The 21,873-nt window shown below is 49.9% G+C and overlaps 1 protein-coding gene across 4 annotated transcripts in view; it reads left to right on the forward strand.

The window, feature by feature from the left end:
- Positions 1 to 21,873, forward strand: part of EWSR1 (EWS RNA binding protein 1) — a 360,583-nt gene that overhangs the window by 135,764 nt on the left and 202,946 nt on the right. For all 4 annotated transcript variants that reach the window (XM_069619263.1, XM_069619264.1, XM_069619261.1 and 1 more), the window contains exons 6-7: positions 4,610 to 4,777; positions 16,642 to 17,105. In XM_069619263.1, the coding sequence (XP_069475364.1) occupies positions 4,610 to 4,777; positions 16,642 to 17,105 (632 nt within the window). The remainder of the gene's footprint in view (positions 1 to 4,609; positions 4,778 to 16,641; positions 17,106 to 21,873) is intronic.

Below are 21,873 nucleotides of genomic sequence, written 5' to 3' on the forward strand. Positions count from 1 at the left end.
GAGCGCTTCTGTCAGGCAATAAGGTGGTGGGGAGTGCCGGAGGCGCAGACCCCGCCACACCAGGAGACGCCTCCTTGGAAGGATGGGGAGCTCACATCGGAAGTCTTCATGCCAGAGACCTGTTGCTGCCTGAGAAGACATTGCACATCAACGTACTGGAGCTTCGGGCAGTGTTTTGGGACCTCGTCTTTCCTGCTGTTCCTCAAGGGCAAGGTGGTGCGAGTCTTCAGACAATACTAAGATTTAAAAAAAAAGAATTACATCGGGAGGCAGGGGAGGGCAACAGATCTCCAGCGCTCTCCAGAGGCACAGGACCTATCCGCCCACGGGATGTTGCACATTCCGTTTCTTCTGGCAGGAGTGAAGAACAGTCGCCCTCTCTCAGCAGGGAGCTGCACTCTTTCCCCGAGTGGGAGCTTCGGCAGTTTAAAGATTGCAGGGGGGTGTCTGTATTCATGTTCTCTATATGGCATAGGAGAGGCACAGAGGACCACAGCCAAGATTCTCTATTGTTGGTAGCAATGGACGAGCAATCAAGGCTTGGCTCTCGGGAGGAGATGCAGGCTGGTTATTAAGCAGTGTAGTCCCCAAGCACCCACAAAGGAATGCCCACACACACTGTATTAGTGAAAACAGTCTTTATATAGGTTCACGTTATATACATAACTGCAATAACACACTTTGTATTCTGCAATACTATAATAACAAATATACAGGTCTACGTGGTACGACTCTTTACTATGGATTCCCTTGAAATGCGACCACAGACAACAGCCCTAAATAGCATACGAATCAGATTGTAGGATGAATCAACGATAGACACAGAAAGAAAGCAATTTAAATCGAGCAATGGCAGAACAGTCCCCCGTCTACCTAGAAAGTGTTCTGTGCGAGGATCCCCCAAACTGGCCAAATTGTAAATAAAGATATACTACAAGCCCAGTCCATATATTGTTCAGCAGTTCTTCCAGTGGGCTTCAAAGTTGAGCATCAATTTATACTCCAGCTTCTGAACGATTTCTAGCAGTGGGAGGCCCCCAGATATACTGTTTGGACTCTCATTCATTCTGCTGGGTCACACTTGGGCAACTCAGAAGGGCATTCAGCAGTCAGTCATCCAATCAGGCATACAGTGCATCCAGACCATACTCCTCCCTCTCAGACACTCAATGCAAGGAATGTGAATTGGGACAAGTACCCAGCCATTCAGCACTACACACTGCATTCATACCAGTTTCGGACTGGGCTGTCTCAGTCTTTGTGTCACATACCAGAAACCCATAACAAGAAGTGCATATTGGTCATCCACTCCATTCACCCAGGTCCCACCCACAGTGTGTACCCACAACATACAGTAACTGGGAAAGATCCAGCCATTCTGGCTAGGACTTCCCCAAAATACCATATATGGAACTTCCACCCCACACCAGTCAGGGGCAGGGGGGTGGAGGGACGGAGGCAGGGCTTCCCAGGACTTTATGGGGAAATAAATTAAGCAAGATGCCACATGGGCCATCTTGTTTCCCATCAGGAATCAACTGATTCCAATGGCAGGGCCTGGGCATCCCAAAATGGAGGATGCGCAGGGCATCTGTCCATTCAGCATGGTTCTGCCGCCAGCCTGAACCTTGCTCTGTGGGCCATGCACAGGTGCCCAAGTACAGGGTCGTACTCTCAACCATGGGTGCCATAAGGGTATCCCAAGGGTCTGTTCACCAAACCAAATACAGGAAGAGCCGCACCGCCAGGAGTCCCACATGCATTCCTGCTTGAAAACAATACAGAACACATTATAAAAAGCAATAAACCAGGATATGGAGGCCCTGCCCCTCCGATGCATTTCCAGCATCACAGGCAGGACCAACTGAACCACCTGTTATGCAGATGGGGCAATCACCAAATCGATCTGTATGCGACGATGGACGAACACCACCAAGTGCCAGAGGTCGCCAGCAGGTTTCCCCAGCCGGGGAGCATGGACACATTCTCATTACCGTGTGACCGCCTGTTTCTGTATGCGGTCCCTTTGTTGCCATTGCAACTTCGAGTCATCGTCAACTCAGACTGTGCCTGTGCAGGATGATCCTCGTCACGCTAGCGTGGCTGAGGCAAATCTATCTGGGCCTTCTCAGCATATGAGCGTCCTCTCCAGTCAAGCTACCAGTGCTCGTGGATCTTCTCACCAGGGAAGGAGGCGCAATCCTGCACCATGACCCAGGGTCGCTGAACCTGAAGGTGTGGCTCCTGCAGCATTAGAGTTCGGTAGTTACGAGATAACTGCAGGGAGGTTTCTTGCCAAGGCCAGGGTGTCATCGCTGAAGTGCTATGGACACATTTCGCGACTTGGTGCTGGGCGCAGAAGATTAACCCTCTGAGGGTCTAGCCTCATCGGATCTGTCTGTACTTATTGTTGTTGGCTAAGTCGGGGCTAGCGCACGCCTCCATGGTGCATCTGGTGGATTTCTCCCGCTACACCAGGTCTCCGGGACGGTCGTCTTTGGTCACACCGTCAAGCAAAGGAATTCATCAAAGGACTGCTCTGCTAGTTTCCGCCGGTGAAGGCACTTGCTCCGGCTTGGGAACTCAACGTGGTGCTGACTGGGCTCATGGGGGTTGGGAGGGTTTCCCATTCGAGCCGATGCATCAAGCTCCACTCAAGTTCCTGTCTTGGAAGACTGCTTTCCTCGTGGCCATCACCTCTGCGAAGGAGAGTAGGTGAAATCCAGACCCTGTCTTGCAAGCGCCCTGACTTGACTTTCCACGAGACGAGGGTGGTGCTGCGGACACACCCCTCCTTCATGCCCAAGGTTCCGTCGGAATTTCATCTCAACGAACCCATGGTGTTACCTGTGTTTTTTCCGATGCCTTAATCGCCGGCTGTAAGGACTTTGCACTCGCTGGATGTTGCTCAAGCGCTGAAGCTTTTTGCCTGCACAAAGTTTTTGGAAGACTTTTCAGCTTTTTTTGAACTTTGGTCCTGTGAACAATGGGAAGTCATTGTGCAAGGCTTGCGTCTCCAGGTGGCTCTCCAGCTGCATCACTCATTGTCATTGGTTGGCAAACCGACCGCTGCCTGGCTGTCCAAGAGGCCATTCTAGTAGAGCAATTGCTGCAACAATGGCATTCCTGTGTGGTGTGCCCCTGTTGGACATCTGCAGGGCTGCTACGTGGAGGTCTACACACACCTTCCCGAAATTACACTGCGTCGACAGGGATTCCAGAGAGGCGTCTAGAGTCTGGCAAGCAGTGCTATGCAACCTGTTCTCTTGAAGGTGAGCCTGGTGAGGTGGTAAAAGTAATTGCTTCTGTTCAGCCTTGCCACCTCCTATGCTTGTTTATGTATGTACTGTATGTATTTATTCATGAGCATGTGAATCCGTGCTGGAGAAGGAACAAATTACTTACATGTAACTGCTCTCCCGCATGGGTCTGGCATGGATTGACATGCAAACCCTCCCTCCTGCCCCTCACTCTTCTTGGTCATACTGCCACTTAACGTGCTACCAAATCTGAAGATGGTTGCCAGAGGTGGGGATTAGTGAGAGGGCAGTCATTGTCTGGGGGCAGTATGACCCAGAGACCAGTGATTGGTTGTTAGGAGAAAGACCGTTCAGAAATGAGTTTTTTTTTTTTTTCTTTACCGAGGATTCCCATCCTGACGATGGGGTATATTCATGAGCATGTGAATCCATGTTGGAGAATAGTTACAGGTAAGTAACTTGTTCGTTCCTGATGTCATCACAGCTGCACCCTGACCATCAGACACAGAAGGGCGGGTGGTTCCCCTTAGCTGCCCGGGGGTCAAGGAGAGCAGCGCAGTAACGGGGGGGGGGGGTCATCTTCCCCCATACCCCCAGAGTGGAGTGTGGAGGAAGAGCGCTCTCGTCTTTGGCACTGAACGTAGTGCAGAGGCTGAGATGGCTCGGCCTCTGCTCTTAATTAAAGCAACAAGCAGTAGGTAGTGACCAGTGCGTCCTTAACAGATAAGCTAATCAAAAGGCCATAATTTGCTTCAAAAAATCAAAGAATCCAACAATGGCAAAAATGTAGGGCTATTGGGGCTTTATGGATGTCAGTGGAGGGAAAGCTTCAAAAAGAAAAACCTTGACACAATCCTTGACTGATAACTTGTCTTTATTTTTACTCTGCCACTTTTTGGGTCTGGATAACTATTGACACAAGCACATGTTCAGATTTCTTCCAAGCTGAGAGTGACTGATGAAAAAAACGACCGCCACATAACAAATATACATTTTCTTTTGGTATTTTGAAAGTTAATAGTGCTTAAAAGAACTAATGCATTGATTTGGATGATGGTATATTGGGGGTTTATAAACCTGACCTATGGCAGGCAGTCTTCTGCTTGGTTGCTTGAAGAGTATTGGTCCAGTTTCTGCACATCACTGCATAACAACCCGATAAGCCGATGACATAGCTGTGGGGGAGTAACTGCTGCACAGGTTTGTAATTTGTGTTTCAACTTTGATTCCTTCTAGTGGCTTTCATTCTTTGGATGTCTCGCAGGATTCAATCAGGGGATAGTTGCACCTATTTAAACACTCGTTAGTTTTGTGTACACTGTATAATTTGTGAAATGTATGTCTTTCAGGCCACCAGATGTAAGCAAACCAGTAGAGACTAGTCAACCCCAGGCCGGCACCACAGGATACAGCCAACCAAATATGGGTTATGGTCCAAGTGGCTACAGCTACCCACAGGTGCCTGGCAGCTACCCTGTGCAGCCAGCAACTGCCCCTCCATCATATCCACCGACGAGGTAATAAAGATGTTTTTTTTTTGTTTTTTTTTTTCTTTTTGGAGAGTGTGGGTGGGTTTGGAGTTGTGGAATCAGTAGCAATTTTGATATCCATTGTAAGATAATGTGACAATTTACACCCATTAAGACAATCAACAACCCCAGCCAATTCGAGCCAACTTCCTCATTCACCCGTAATTGCCACCAAGTTCCACACTGTCATAGGGTTCCTATATGTTAGCAATCGCCACACTCTGAGTTGTGGACTTTAGCAGGTACAATGGCCGTATGACTAGAAAAGGGTGCCAGGTAAGGTTCAGGTTCATGTTTATGAAGGAAGTCTATGGAAAGGAAAGTCCGATATGAACAGGACAGTGTGAATACTGGACATGTCCAGACCAGGACAGAGGTGCAGAAATGCCCCCACACTCCACCTAGGGCGATTACGCAAACCCAGCACCTCACTTCGAGACAGAAATGCCAACTAACCAATCCACTAACAATTTCCCCTCTGCTTACACCTCTCAAACTCCAAACCAAACACAACCACAAACCTACAGCACAATCGGACTGCACAAACTTCACTACATTGCAACAACTAAACAAAAACGCACAGACTCGCACAACAGTATACGACGACTACCGGCCGCAAACGCCCCAGGCCCAGCCAACGGACCCACCAGGGTGAGGCTGCCAAAAGCACATCACTGCTCTCTTGCACTTATCCAGCTTCCTCCCACTAACTCGCCCTCCCTTCCCCCTCTTTCAGAGCCTCCAGAGCGCCAGGGCACCACTCCTGTGGTGATAGTGCACAGAACAAATGTCCTTTAACATTAACGTAATGTGATGGCAGTGGAGCCATTTTACCCCTTCACTAACTTTTTAGTTAATTCAATGTGCATTTCTGTTCCTTGCACTTGAGCACTGCTTTAATTTACCTTTACCTTCTCTTCAGCCTTGTGTATTTTTTTCTTTGCATATTAACTTGCCTTTCGTTTCTTCAAGATACATATGTATACAGGTTACACTGGCCCTGTAACAGCACCAGGGCTCGGCGGTAATGCCCTCTCTTCGCTTGGGCCTGTAACTTCAGCCCTATGCGGTTACCGGCTTGTGAAACCCACAGAATGTGGGTTTATTGCTTAATTATGCACTGACTGTATACGTTATTATGATACTATTGTGATATTACCTGTGCAAGTCATTTTTCGTAGTGTTCTGAAAACCAACGAAATAGAACCAGAATCCTATTCCATTATTTCTAGCTAAAGTATTCAGGCGACCAGTCTGCTTTGAACACTCTAATTTTTTCAAAGTAAACGCTTCGGACCCCCAGGACACTCAGTCAAGAGCATCAAGGGAGCACCGAGAGGCAGGGGCTGGGACAGGCGGTAGCTCGCCTCGCGGCGGACCGCCAGCTCGATCCCAAGATCCAACTTTTGTTTGCTCATTGTGGACTCCTGACCTCACTGATGTCTCCTGAGACTAAAGTTTGCCCACTCTCCATGTTACCTTGATTGGTTTGGTGACGCTTTCACTTTTTCACTATAGCTAGCGTGTCCTCCACTCTCTCCGCCAGGCCAGAGTTAAAAATCCAACTTCAGCATGGGGTCTGGCATGCATTCACATGCTCATGAATATTCCCTGTTGTCAGGCCGGGAATCCTCCTTAAAAGAACAGTTTCACTTTCACTTACAAATTGTGTTTCTCCTCTAAGCCAATCAATGAGCTCTGGCTCAACACGGTCTCCTGCCTAGCGGCTCCCTTGGAACAGAGGATAGCGGCCCTGCTGGGAAAGGTGCAACGGCTGTTAACACTGAAGCCCGTCACTTTGGGGACCGTGAAGTTGCTACTCGCCATGTCGTCATGGATCTACCTGATCTGGCTCAGGAGGTTGCAGATGTGACCCCCTTCAGGAATTCCTGGACACTCTGGATCCAGGTGGCCAGGAGCTTCGCAGACAAGATTGCTCTCGAGTTCCATTGAGTGGTAAGGTGGTGGGGCGTGCACTCCATCGCCAGGGGCACAGGTTTCCAGAGGCCCCTCCTGCCCCCGTACCAGTAGACTATCACCATGGTCGCTTGCCTGGAGGGCCGTGGAGCTCACACTGGACATCTCCACGGCCAAGGCCTGTGGCTGCCAGAGAAGAGGGAGCTCAAGATCAATGTTCTGGTGCTGCGGACGGTGTTCTGGGCCCTCAAGTCATTCCTTCCATCCCTCAAGGGCAAGGTGGTGAGGGTCTTCATGGACAATTCCACCATAATGTTCTAGATCGGAAAGCGGGGGGCACCAGATCCCCAGCGCGCTCCAGAGAGACGCAGGACTTGTGGCAATGGGCCATCGCCCAAGCGATGTTCCTCATCCCTTTTCACTAGGCGGAAGTCGATAACACCACCGCCAACTCCATCAGCAGGGATCTGTGCTCCTGCCACAAGTAGGAACTTGGACAGGATCAAGTGGAACGCCTCTTCCTCAAGTGGGACAGACCCCAGATCAATCTGTTTGCGACAAATTCCAAATGCCAGAAATTCGCCAGCAGGCATGTTCCCTCAGTTGCCTCTCCTGCTGCGAGTCATCCATCAACCCAAACGCTGCCAATGCAGGATGATCCTCATCGCCCTGGCGTGGCTGAGGCAGATTTAGTACCCAGATCATCTCAGCCTATCCACGTCGCCCCAGTCAAGATTGTGAATCTGCTTGCCAGAGAAGGAGGCACAATCCTGCATCACGACCCAGAGTTGCTGAAGGCATGGCTCCTGCAGCCCTAGAGTTCGGATGGTACAAGTTGCCGGCGTACTGCAGGGGGAGGTCTTTGCCTGGGCCAACGTCAGCGACTCTTCAGTGCTACAGGCACAAGTGGGAGCGTTCGCGACATTGTGCCGGATGCAGAAGATCAACCCTCTGGTTACGTCCTTGCGGATTCTTCCGTACTTGTCCTTTGCCAAGGCAGGGCTGGCGCAAGTCTCTATCAAGGTGCAACTGGCAGATGTCTCCCGCTCCAACAGGTCTCCAGTCTTCTCTTTGATCCCACCATCTAGTCAAGGAGTTTCTCAAAGGATTGTTTTTGGGGGTGGGAGGGATTTCGAGCGTATGCATCAGGCCCCTCTCTCGCTCCTCTCATGGAAACTGCTTTCCTCGTGACCATCATCTCTGCCAGGAGGGTGGGTGAGAGTTGGGCCCTATCCTGTAAACAGCGTCATTGACTTTTCACGACACGAGGGTGGTGCTGCGAACGCACCCCTCCTGCATACCAAAGGTTCCGTTGGAAATTCCACCTCAACAAGCCTTTGGTGTTGCCTGTGTTCTTTCTGAAACCTTTGTTGCCGGCTGAAAGGACTTTGCACTTGCTGGATGTCGCTCGTGCTCCCAGAAGTAATTTCAACTATTAGTTATTATTAAGGGTATTGCTTAACTTAATCCGAGAAGTTGCTCCAGAGTGTTGGAGTGCACGTAGTGGTGTCCAGTGTGCCATCCTACCTTCCCCTGCTGCTTGTGTCCCTTTAACAGGGTCTCCAACGTTGTCAAAGGACTTGCTAATCTTCCTGCATCTTGGCAAAAGTGTCCACAGAAACATCTGTATTCTGCTACTTCACAAGACTGAGACCTCTCTGAAATATCTTGAGCTAGGGTTGCGAATTGGACTTTAAAAGACTTGTGCTGCTGAGCCTCTATAACCTTAAACCCTGCTACATGCTCATGAATATTCCCCGTAGTCAGGCTGGGAATCCTTGGTTAAGAAAAATCAGTTTCAGTTTCACTTCTGAACTGTCTTTCTCCTATCAACCAATCACTGGTCTTTGGGGTCATACTGCCCCCCAGCCAATGACTGCCCTCTACCTATGCTCCTCCTCTGGCAGCCATCTTTAGATAGTTACTGCACGGTCAAGTGTTGGGAGTCCTTGTGCTTAGCTCTCAAGCTTTTACTGCGTTTAGCATTTTTTTATTTTATTTTTTTTCTTCTACGAGTTATACTCTTATTTTTCCAGTCAATTGGGCCTCCGGCTCCATCGATCTATCATTCGATAAACGGGGACCTGGACCTGTTTTCGGATTCTTCAATGACCCCTAAGGGAGAATTTTCGTCGCGTTTCTTCCTGGAGGATTCCAGAAGCTTCTTCAAGGCCTACCCCGCGTGGAGATGGCAGACTCCACCAGGATGCGACCTGTGGAACATCTACTTGGACGATGGGTGCACTGTGTGACTCTACTGCCTGCATGCAGACCAAACGCACGTGGAGGACTGCGTTTTGCCAGGATATGGTCCCCCTGCACCATGAAAGACCGGCGCAGGTGACTCACCGGGTGGGTCCCGGCAGCATGCCTCCACCAGCCACAAAGTCTGTGCAGTCTTCTAAAACTTTTGAGGGCGCCCCTGCGACAGGGGCCGAACATAAGGCCAAGCACTGCGAGTCAGCGGGCACCAGGAGCGCTGCTGCGACAGGCTCCTTGGCGGCCAGGGAGGGCACAGTCTCCGGCACCTTTGACCACGTATCTACGCATCGGTGCGGCGAAGAGGAAGCCGGACCACCCAGGTAATCTTCTGGAGAAGCCTCGGAAGGACCGTCTGGGAAGGACAAGGGGAGCGGGGCGCTTACCCTCTGCCCCCCCCTAAGGTTAAGGCCCCTTACTCGACCAAGGTCGTACAGGCCCATATTCACCAGGCAAAGCCATCACTTGAGGGCGTGGTGGCGTCCCTAGCAAAGGCTGCGGCCGCGGGTTCGCAGGGTATGGCCCCTCAATACTAGTCTCCGTGCCTGCCAGGAGGGAATCTATTCTGGACGTTGAGAAGATGCCGGATAAGGTGATGCCTGTCATCTCCCCAAAACTTCGCCCCTGGTTGAACAGAAGGGTGGGGGATCCCGCAGCGCCAGTAGATCCTGCGGCGACAGGACCATCGGGTGCACCACCTACGAAGAAGAGGAGAGTGCATCCTCCACCGCCTTTTCATGCATCGTCCCCCTCCCCTCCATCGAGGTAGGATACGGACCCGGACATGGCGACGACGAGGATGGGCACGGGCGATGTCGGGTTAGGAGACCTCCCGTCTCCGCCTCCCAGAGCCTCCCCACCAGACGAGATAGGCTCTTTCTATGCCATGATCTCTAGGGCCTCGGATTGTTTCAGCTGACCCCGAGGAGGAGGGGCTCCTGTACCAACGCTGCGAGGCGAAGAGGAAGACCGTGCTGTCGATCCCTCTGTTGGACGAGAGACTGTCCCTTATGAAGAACCGTCCTCGAGCCCCGGCGAAGATGGACCTGTACGAAAAGTACAGGGTGCCGGACTCTGCACCCAAGCGTTTGAGGTCCCAGCATTCCAGCATTCCATGGATTCAGTAGTCTCGGTGTTTGCGAGGAAGAAATCCTCTGGCTCTGCGTCGACTACCTCTTCCCCCGGACAGCGAGGGGAAGCTCTCCAGCATGGGGTCTGGCTGACAAGTACAAAAAACGTGGAGTCATGGGAATCAGCAGTGATGCGATAGTCCGTCTCGCGTCCACTCCAACGAACTTCACACAACCAATAACATTTATACTCAACTTGTCATAATTGACATGTAACACTCCAAAGTTAACATGCAATTCTATTGGCTAGGAAAAGTTAACTTTAATATAGGTACTCTATCTGTATATAACGGGATGAGGGGATTGGGTAAACCCCATCAGGTGGGCGTCTAAGCCCTCCCTTCAAACATGACTATTGTATGACGTCCCACTGGTTCTGCTATCTATAGGACCCATTTGGACCACTGATTGGGTTGGCATCAACCCCATGCATAAATTTCCACTTTACTTAGCAGCACGCAGAACGGTCAACCAGGTGCAGGGTGCCCCTTGATTCACCCTGCCTTTCTTTAATCAATCATTACTTTAATGGCTTTGTGTCAATTAGTTCACTGTGGTTGGCCTCAACTGCATCTTCTTGTCTCAAAGTTCTGATATCTGTCTGGTCGGATGCCAAGCATAGGTCTGAACCCGTGCCCCTTCTCGCTCGGATGGTCACGTGCTACCCACACAATGAATTTGTTCAGTTTCTCTCAATTTGTGCATTTAATTCTTATTCGGCTTGCCACCTGCCTACGCCTTTTTATCTCGATCTTCCAAAGACAGGATATTCTGTTCTGTTAAGTCCCAGAAGTTCCGGATGGTCACCCTTCAGCATGTGCTGGGACAGCTTGAGGAAGGGGGGCTTCCTGTCGTCGCTGGACTTGGAGGATGCTTACTTCTACATCCCCATACACAAGGGGCATTGAAAGTTTCTGCGCTTCGTGGTCCAAGGACAGCACTATCCATTCAATTTGGCTTAAAGTCGGCCCCAAGGGTCTTAACCAAGTGCCTGGCGGCATGGCTGCCCCTGCAGGGGGTCCACGTCTACCCTCATCTGGACGATTGGCTCATCTGAGTGAAGTCAAGGGAGCTCACCGTCGGAACACACGAGGACCGTCCGCCTGCTCACAGAACTGGCGTTCTTGATACACTGTGCGAAGTCCTGTTTGTTGCCAACGCAGGAGGCTCTGGTTCCTCGGAGCGAGGCTCAACACGGTGGCGCGCCTGGCTTCACTGTCGGAGAACAGGATAAAAGCCATCCTGGACAAGGTACAAATGGAAGTTGCTAGGGTGAGGTCCATCAAGTCCCTGCTCGGCATGTCGTCTTGCATCTGCCTCGTTCAGCTGTGCCGGTTGCGGATATGGCCGCTGTAGGAGTTCCTCAAAGGCCGTCGGATACAAGTGTCAGGAAGCTTCGAGGACAAGATCGCCCTCAACGAGACATGCTGTCGAGCGATTCGGTGGTGGGACGTCCGCGCGTATCTGGCAGCGGGCACAGACTTTCAGATCCCAGCACATCAGGAGACGGTGACAAGACTCCCCCTTGGAGGGTTGGGGCACGCACACACCGGAAATCTCCACGCAAGAGGCCTTTGGCTCCCGGAGGAGAAGTCGTTGCACATAAATGTCATGGAGCTCCGGGCCATGTTTTGGGCCTTCCGTCTCTCAAGGGCAAGGTGGTGCGGGTCTTCACCAACACCACCACGATGTTCTACATTCGGAAACGGGGGCACCAGATCCCCGACCCTCTCCAAGGAGGCGCATGATCTATGGCACTGGGCCATCGCCCAAAGGATGTCCCTGTACCCTTTCATCTGGCAGGAGTGAAGAACACTGTCGCCGACACACTCAGCAGGGAGTTGCGCTCTTGCTACGAATGGGAGTTTCGGCAGGATCAGGTGGACCTACTGTTTCGATGATGGGGCAATCCCTAGATCGATCTGTTTGCGATGGCGACGAACCCCAAGTGCCGGAGGTTCGCCAGCAGATTTCCCCAGACTGTGAGCATGGAGAGGGGGTGGATTCTCCTTCCCCTGGGACGGCCCGTTCCTCTATACGTTAACCCCGTTGCCGTTGCTTCTGCGTCTCAGTCATCTGAGGCGGTCCCGGTGCAGGATTCTCCTCGTCGCACCGGCGTAGCCGAGGCAGATGTTACCGTACTTTCTGGACATGTTGGTGTCCCCTCCAGTTAAGGTCCCGGCAGACGCAGGTCGTCTTGCCAGGGAAGGAGGTGCTATTCTGCACCACGACCCTGGGTCGCTGAACCTGCAGGCCTGCTAGAGTTTGGAGGATACGAGCTCCTAGCGGACTGCAAGGAGATACTTGCCTGGGCTTTTTCGATTCTTACGTGCTACGGACAGGAAGTTCACCATCTGGTGCCGTGCACAGAAGACACACCTCTACGGATTACGGCCACTCAAGTGCCGCTGTACTTGCTGTCGCTGGCCAAGGCGGGGCTGGCTCACGCTTCTATCAAAATTCATCTGCCGGCTATATCCCGCTATACCAGAACTCCAGGGTGGTCGTCGATGTGGTTACATTGCCTGTTTGAGGAGTTCATGAATGGACTTTTCTGTTCGTTCCCGCTGGTGAAGGCTCTGGCCCCGGCGTGGGAGCTCAATGTGGTGCTGACTAGGCTCATGGGTCCTCCGTTCGAGCCTCTGCATTTGGCGCCTCTGAAATTTCTATTGTGGAATACGGCGTTTCTTGTGGCCATCACCTATGCACGATGAGTGGGAGAGATCCAGGCCCTCTCCTGTAAGCCTCCATACTTCACATTCCACGAAACAAGGCTATTGCTGAGTATGCACCCCTCTTTCATGCTCAAGGTGCCGTCAGACTTCCATCTCAACGAGCCCTTGGTGTTACCTGTTTTCTTTCCGTCGCCTTCGTCGCCGGCTGAGAGGACTTCGCACTCGCTGGATGTGGATAGAGCGCTGAAGTTGTGAGTGGACCGCACAAAGTGTTTTTGGAAGACATCACCGCGGTTTTTGAACTTTGGTCCTGTGAATCAAGGGAAGGCCCTCTTCAAGGCTTCCATTTCCAGGTGGCTCTCCTGCTGCATCACCCATTGTCATGGGATGGCTAATCGACCGTTGCCTGGCCGTCCGAGAGCCCATTCGACCAGAGCAATTGCTGCAACTAGAGTTTGTCTGGTGTGCCCCTGCTGGACATCTGCAGGGCTGCTACGTGGAGGTCGATGCACACCTTCATGAGATTCTACTGCGTGGTCGGATTCCAGGGAGGAGTCCAGAGTTGGCCAAGCAGTGCTGTGCAACCTGTTTGTCTACCTTCTCATGTAACATTTTAATGTTACCCTTTCTACAATTAATGGCTGGTAGCAGTGCTTTACTTTTTCCAACCATTGTTTGTTTTTACCGCAGGCTGCGTTCGCAGCTGCAGTATAGTACCCATGGGTGCCCATTTTGTCAAGTTTTTTTTCCATTTCTTGTTGGAAAGGTCCTTCTTGAGATTTATTCTGCGCGCCAAACTAGGTTTGGTTCTTTGTTTGCTTCGTCTTTAGCGGGATTCACTGGTGAAGCCCGCCTCTGGTTCCAACGTGTCTGGTACGCCAGGAAGCGAGGGAGGTTGCCGGCACTCCCTGTGCTTAGTCTCCTTAGTTACAGGAATGTACCCAAAGGTGATTAAATGGCTGTCCATCGAGGACAGCCACCCTGCAGTGAGTGACAGCTAGACTGCGCATGAATGGGAATGACTTGCATGAAAGGAGGTCTTTTGCAAGGAAGGCAGTCGACCACTGGATGAAGGAACCGAAGAAGAAACCGAAGAAGTTTGCTGTAACCTCCTGGACCGTTGGATTGCCCGGTGAAGCTCTGAATTTCTAATCGACTAGAGAAGCCCTGCAAGGACGAATTCTCCCCTTGGGTGGGGACTATTCGGCCCCAGACTAACTCTACTGGAACCCCTCTGCTGGCTGTAAGTAATTCCTGCTGTGGGAACCGAGTGCCAAGGGACAGGAACACAAGAATAGAGTGCATCACCTTTAAGCCGAACCCGAGCTCCAGAAAGAGTCTATGCACTCTGACGCAGGACTGACCACGCCTCAGTCACCTCAACAGAGTGCTGGACCCCCAGAAGCAAGGAAAGTCCACTAGGTGTCCAAAAACCGTAGTGGTGCTATTTGCGAGTAGCTGAATCTGCGAAGTGCCGCTGATCTGGAGTGTGCCCATTGCTGCCACCAACCTTCAAACCGTAGTGCAGGAGTTCCCAGACACTCTCCTTCTTGTCCCCATGACTGAGGCCCAGGAATAACGGGGTCTGCAGGACTACAACAGGAACAGGAGCCATCTGGAACTTCTTCAGACTCAAGGTACTGTGAACTAAGGGATACTTACCTCTTGTTGTGTGGCTTGCTTGCTCTCACTGGAGGCTTGCATTGGCTGCCCTTTGCAGAGTTGCTTGCAGTTTTGCTCTTCCCAACCCTCCCATCTTGTGGCCCAACAGTGATTTATTTTAGAACAAAACTCTGGTTGTGGAAGACTTTTGGGCTAATCTTCAAGAAGTGCCTCTGCTCCCCTAGACTTTGCTCAATTGGCTGTCCTGGCTCCCTGCAGACTCTTCTTACCCTCTGACTTTGTTGCTCTGTCCCTCCCAAAAGTCAGACATACCTTACTTGTATAGCTGGGAAAGTGTTTACCTACGTTACATTGGGGGATTCTAAACTGCTTACCTGTTCGAGAAACTAGTTAATCATTGTTTCATTCCCTAACTTTTTCCTTTTTGCCACAACTTCAGTATTACCTTTTAAGAGTGAAGTGATGTATTATTGTCCAGTGTCTTAACTATTGCAGTCACCTCAGGGTGTAGGAATGTGTGTGCCACCCCAAAACGGGATCTACTTATTAAACTGAAGGGGTGTATTGAAGTGTATTTTAAGTGTTGCATATGGCTCCCTTCTGAAGGCTTATTTTAAAACTGCCTGTTAACACTTATACTTAAAATAATTATTAATTTATTTGAATACCCGTGAATCTGTTGGAACCCTACAGCTCATTGACCCCTCTTGAGATGAGCCTGGCTGCTCTGTCACACTACCAACTTGTGTAGTACAGGACTGTACCAAAGGTTGGGTTATATATTGCCAAGAGGACAAGGCTGGTGTAGTCTCCCACAGGGTTACTACATACAATCTTGCCTGACACGCGGTAGTTCTGATATTAAAGTAGAATTGTCAGTGTCAACCGCTGTAACAACTGTAACTGCGAGCAACTACAAACTAAACGGTGGCATTTGAAAAGTATCTAAAAAGCACTCTTAATTGTTTTGTTTCAATGTACGAAGTATTTAAAGACGTTCCTTGTATAAATATCTATATTTTAATTACCATTCATTTATAAGTGTTTCTTTGAATTGCATTAATAACAGGGTTCAGTGTACTTAACTACAGCTCACATCGTCCCCTTATAAGCCTGAGTGCTCTGCCACGCTACCAAGTTCCATGAGTAGTACTGACTGGTACGAAGAGTTGGGATCTATAAACCATTGGAATAGTTTTAAGAAATCTTACCTCACAGTTAGAAAAACTCCCCTAACAGAGGGATTGGAAGAGGACCCCTTGTTTGAACTTTTCTTTCTTCTATCATTTTCTCATGAAGTTATCATCTTGGGACTTTCATGGGCACTAAATCTACCTGGCTTGGCAGGAAAGGGCTTCTCAAATGATAGGGGCCTTATTTTAAAAGACACAGTAAAACTGTTTTATTGCCTTTGCATTCACTTGCATTGCTTTGTACAGTTTTCCATCTTTCATATTTGAATCGCTTTCAACTGTCTTAAAAATGTGTGCCTGATTCTTAATGGAATCACCAAAAGTGATTTTACATTTGGTACTACTGCTTACCTTTTGTTCTTTGCTTAAGTGTTCTCATTACCACTACAGCACCCCTTATATCTGGAAGTCTAAGCTTTACTACTTGGACCACCGATCTTGATTGAGTTTGGCTACACTGAAGTCCTTTCTCTTTTCAGTAAAATAGGGTGGCTTTTCAGACCTCCCAGCTGGTTCTGGAAATCCATCACAACCAATGGTCACATTTTAGTTTGACCCATATGCTTGACGTATTACACTCCAATTGTTTAATGTTCCATAATAATCCAATATATAGGGCTTGAAGGAGATGCAATGCGGATCGTGTTGCTCACTGGTAGCTGAAGTGTTCAGTCCTACATTCCATTCCCTCGCGCCTTGAAACACTTGTCTCTAGGCGCGTTACAAATAACATATTATAAACTCACTGGAAATTTTACCTGCAGGCAAGTACACCTCCTTGGGCAGGAACCGGCTGGATAAGGGGGATGGAGGAGCTGGCCTTTCGCAGTCCTCCAATTTGCATGGTTCTCATCATTCAGTATTTTGATCTGTTGGTTGATTATGACCCGCCCAGTGCCTGCACTGCTCAAATGATATCCAGAATACCTGAGTTACTACAGTTATTGGCTTTCCTGTCCATTTCATTTGACGTGTCTTTCTGTACCTGTTTTTGCTAATCTGGTTTTTAGTAGGATTGTTTAGTTCTCACTGTCTACAATCTTCCTGAATTTCAGCTATTCCACAGCTCAGCCACCAAGTTATGATCAGAGCTCTTACACTCAGCAGAACACCTATGGACAACCACCACCAATTGGATATGGACAGCAGCCCCCGCCTCAACAGCAACAGCCACAACCACAGCCAAGCTATGGTCAGCAAAGTGGCTATGGACAGCCTCCACCCAGCAGTTACCCTCCCCAAACTGGGTCCTACAGCCAACCACCAAGCCAGCACAACCCGTACAACCAACCTAATCAGCATAACCAACTTAATCAACAGCACAGCCAGCACAGCCAGCACGGCCAGCATGGTCAGCACGGCCAGCATGGTCAGCACGGCCAGCATGGTCAGCACGGCCAGCACAGCCAGCATGGCCAGCACAGCCAACATGGTATTCACGGTCAGCACGGTCAACATAGTCAGCAAAGCAGTGGTTATGGGCATCAGAATGACTATGGTCCTGCAAACCAAATGAGAGGTACATTTGCAATATTTTTATATTTGAATTGGAGCTCAGTTTTTGCAAGGCAACGGCCTGCACAAACCCTTGTTTTATTTCATGATTGCGTTTAATTACTTTCCGAGAGCTGTACATTTTCCAAAGACAACTTAATTAGCATGGTTTGACAGTTGTTTACATTTTATATCTTAGATTTTCAGTATTATTGACATATGAAAAGGGGCTTAGTCCATGTTATTGTAATTGGGCGGGCTGGGAGTTCCCCATCTCAATCTTTATTTGGCTGAATCTTTGTGAGGAAACTGTTCAGTTTCGATTAAGCACTGGTTATATTCTACCGCAGAGGGTTTCGATTTTAGGACTATTGCATCTGCTACACAATAGAACATGCACATATCTACACGGGTCTCGCACCAGTGGTCGAAGTGGGCAAGAGCGGTGCTCCTCCTCTTGTGTTCCCATAATTTCATTTTTACAAAAAACAGTTGCGGAATGGTTTCGTTTTGAAATAAGCAGTTGAAACTTGCACTTCAGTGTACTGAAAGTTCCCTTAAACAGCAGGCGCATTTGTTTGAGGGGTTTGTATTGTGCATGGGAGTGGGCATGGCAATGGGGGTTTGTGGGGTGCTGGGCTGGCCAGCATGGAACATAGTTCCACTACTTCTTTTCGTACATTTCGACCACTCTCATTACGACTGTATATACAGGCTTAACATTTACATCTCCCCTAGCGGCCAAACATCTTTAGCACCGAGATCTACTCTTCCTCCCCCTCCCTCTAGTGTCCCCGTCCGTTCAACTGAAGTCTGAGGATCTGGTATGAACTCGTCCACATGTCAATGGCACTCTTGAGTACATCTCAAAATCATCAGACATTCATGTGCTGATTGGGGCTATTAACACTGCTGCATGGTACTAGTAACGTCCATCATGAAAGATTGCCATCATGAGCAACTTTCTCCTTGACTCGAATTGCCATTGACTATACATGTGTCCCTGCAACCACTCTTGTGCGCCTCCTGTGTTTAGTCTTTTCTCCCACAGCCTGTCCGCGTCAACTTTTTCTGTTCACCCCACAGACCTCAGTTTTGTTTTTACCCTGTTGAAGGCAGTCACAAACATCCCCTATACAAACCATGCACTGTGTCATAAGACCTATGGTGGTGGTGTGCACATTTTAAAAGATTCTTTATCTTGCCACAAGTTAGTTCCGCTAACATTTGGAATCCTCTGCTGTTGAAGGTCTACAAGGTTGGGCAGATTGAGATTAATACATTATATTCTGGTGGGTTTGCAAATAACTGATTACACAATAAATATAAGTCTGTAGTACCCTACTCTTCCAACCAGAATAACTTTTACGGTAAGCAATCCAGAGCAGGGTTGAAGCTGCTTCAATTTCATCCCAGGCAGCATGAAGGCTTCCCTCTTTCTCCAGCATTGGGTCTGGTATGGATTCACATGCTCACTTTCGCTTCCAAACTGTTTTTCGATTGGATTGTGTCCTCCAATAGATTCCTCATCTTTGGCATGAAGTGTCCATTTGGCTGCATTGGACATTTTTTGTCGGAGAGCACCCTGCAGCGCTGGCGTGGAGTTGATGTCCCTCGAAGGCCTCCGTCGAGGGTGACCTCATCGGATGTTATAAGTAGCATGCTCGTTCCCAACAGTGAAGGCTCCGGCCCTGGCTTGGGAGCTCAATGTGGTACTGACTAGGCTCATGAGTCCCGTTCGAGCCTATGCATTCGACACAGCTGAAGTTTTTATCATGGAAGACAGCGTTTTCTTGTGGCCATTCCCTCCGCACGACGAGTGGGAGAGATTCAGGTCCTCTTGTAAACCACCTTACTTGACATTCCACGATACCCCTCCTTCATGCCCAAGGTGCCGTCGGACTTCCATCTCAACGAGCCCTTGGTGCTACCTGTTTTCTACCCGTCGCCGGCTGAGAAGTCTTTGCACTCGCTGGATGTGGCTAGAGCGCTCAAGTTCTACGTGGACCACACAAAGTTTTCGCGAGACATTGCAGTTGTTTGTGAACTTTGGACCTCTGAACCAAGGGAAGGCCCTCTCCAAGGCTTCCATTTCCAGATGGCTCTCCGGCTGCATCACCCATCGTCACCGGTTGGCAAACCGACGTTGCCTAGCCGTCGGACCCCATTCGACCAGAGCGATCGATGCAACTACAGCGTTCCTGTCTGGTGTGCCCCTGCTGGACATCTGCAGGGCGGCAAAGTGGAGGTGGATGCACAATTTTACGAAATTCTACTGTCGACTTGGATTCCAGGGAGGAATCCAGAGTCAGCCAGGAAGTGCTGCGCAACCTGTTCGCTTTAGGGTGAGCCTGGTGAGGAGGTAAGAGTTGCTTTTAGAGATATTGATATGCTTAATTTTGAGCCTTGCCAACTCCTGTGGTGGTGCATGTGTACTGCTATGTATTCATCATGAGCATGTGAATCCATGCCAGACCCCATTCTGGAGAGTGAACAAGTTACTTACCTGTAACTGTTGTTCTCCAGCATGGGTCTGGCATGGATTCGCATGCCTCACCCTCCTGCCTACCCCTCTGCGGCTCTTCTCTTGGTCCTACTGCTACGTGCTACTAAATCTGAAGATAGCTGCCAGAGGAGGGGCTTGGGTAGAGGGCAGTCATTGGCTGGGGGCAGTATGACCCAGAGACCAGTGATTGGTTATTAGGAGAAAGACAGTTCAGAAACGAAACTGATTTTACTGAGGATTCCCAGCCTGACGGAGAATATTCATGAGCATGTGAATCCATGCCAGACCCATGCTGGAGATGAGTTACAGGTAAGTAACTAGTTCCTTCTGTGGCGCGGGGTGGATGACCTTGCCCCCCCTCCCCCTGCTGCACTAGAAGATGTGCTGGGCCTGTCGGAAGGTGAATAAGAGGCCTCTCCGAGAGGCTGAGCCGCTCCGAAAACCATGGACGGGCCGGCCACCATAGAGCTATTAGTTGGTGAAACTCCTTGATCTTGCAAATTACTCTGTGAATCAGCGGAGTGGGCAGGAAGGCGCAAGCCCTCATGCCGTTTCACTGAATCCGAAATGCTGCATCACCCAGGGAGCCCGGGGCCCTGTCCCTGCCAGGAGGCGAACTGAGGGCACGTCCTGTTGTGCCAGGTGACAAAGACACGGAGACACTGATCATCTCCGATTGAGAGCCCCGCACACAATCTTGTGTGCGGAACGGCTAATCGGACCGTCGCCAATAGACTCGGGAGATGTTAGTACCACCATGCCGAGGTCACCTCTCTGCTGGGGAATCTTGATGGCTGAGATCTTTTCCTCCGACTGAAATACCTTCTCTGAGCATGTGTCCCAGATGATGCCCAAGAATGTCAGTCTGCGTTGGCTGCAGCTGCGACTTCTTTAGATTGAGACAGAAGCCCAGATCGTGCAATGTTCATAAGGGCATGGGAAGAGTGGTGAAACACTTCAGAGATGTAGCCCTGACAAGCCAGTCTAGGTATGCGTAGATGTGGAGGCCCTGCGCTCTGAGGGCCACCACCGTATTCATGAGTCTGGTAAAGACCCTGGGAGCTGAGTTGTATTGAAAAAGGTAGCCCATGATCCTGAACCGTAGGAAAGAACGGTGGGGTTGCCTAATCTGGATGTGTAGGTACGCGTCCTTCAGATCCAGGGAGCACATCCAGTCTCCTTGCACAATGTCTCCGCCATAAAAGCTGGCATAACCATCTTGAATTTTTGCAGGGGGTAAGGAGAGGTTTAGGGTGGAAAGGCCCAGCCCAACTCTCGGGCCCGCTTGGTTCTTCTGAATGGTGAAAATTCTGGAGTAAAAGGCCAAGCTTGCCGGACAGTCAGCCAGCCAATCATGCCAGAGTGCATTTGGGTCTCCTAGGGGACTAAGCACAGGGTTTCAGGCACCTCCCTCACTTCCTGCCGACCCCAGACACTTTGGCGCCAGAGGTGGTCTTCAGTCCTGAAGCCCGCCAAAGGCATAGGAACAAAGGGACTAGACCTGGTTCGGACCGTTCCAAAAAGAAATGCCGGAAAAAGACAAGAACAAAGGGGGCTCAGACGGGATCTTGAAAAACATGGCTCCCGTGATTTAACGCCATCTGTGTTCGCGGTCAGGAAAATTCATGGTAGTTGTAAAACCACTGCCACCAGCCATTTCGATAGGAAAGGTAGCATTGGACTGCTACATCAGCTTCTAGACGCAGGTGATACTAGGTAACTCCTCCAGCACTCTATTGTAAGAGTGTGCTGGGTCTAGGAATTTAAAGACTAGTAAAGTCAACTTAACTTTACTTTCTCTAGGAAACAGTAGTTCATCACAAGGTCAAGGTCATCCACCCCGCGCCACAGAAGGAACTAGTTACTTACCTGTAACTCCTCTCCAGCATGGGTCTGGCATGGATTCACATGCTCATGAATATTCTCCGTCAGGCTGGGAATCCTCATCCTCAGTAAAAATCAGTTTTGTTTGGGACAGCCTGAAAGGCCTCCCTATGTCACTGCACTGGGGTGCTCTGTAACACACGTAAAGAGATTATGCCTATGGAGTTGTCTAAAACTCCATAATGAAAGAACACGAGTAAAACACAAATCAAAATACATGAGTGGGGGGGGGGGGGGGGGGCGCCTCACACTCTCTCCAGGTAAAAATCAAGTCCTCAAATCCAGCAAAGTTGCTAAGGTGAAGGGAATTAGCACATTTATGAGAATTCTCCTGAACAGTAAGGAAGAGAAATGGTTCCACAGGTTGGACCCTATATTTCCAGAATGTCCAAAGCGAGAGTGG

The sequence above is a fragment of the Ambystoma mexicanum genome, chromosome 10, assembly GCF_040938575.1.
Source record: "Ambystoma mexicanum isolate Mex_15411 chromosome 10, UKY_AmexF1_1, whole genome shotgun sequence".
NCBI lineage: Eukaryota > Metazoa > Chordata > Amphibia > Caudata > Ambystomatidae > Ambystoma > Ambystoma mexicanum.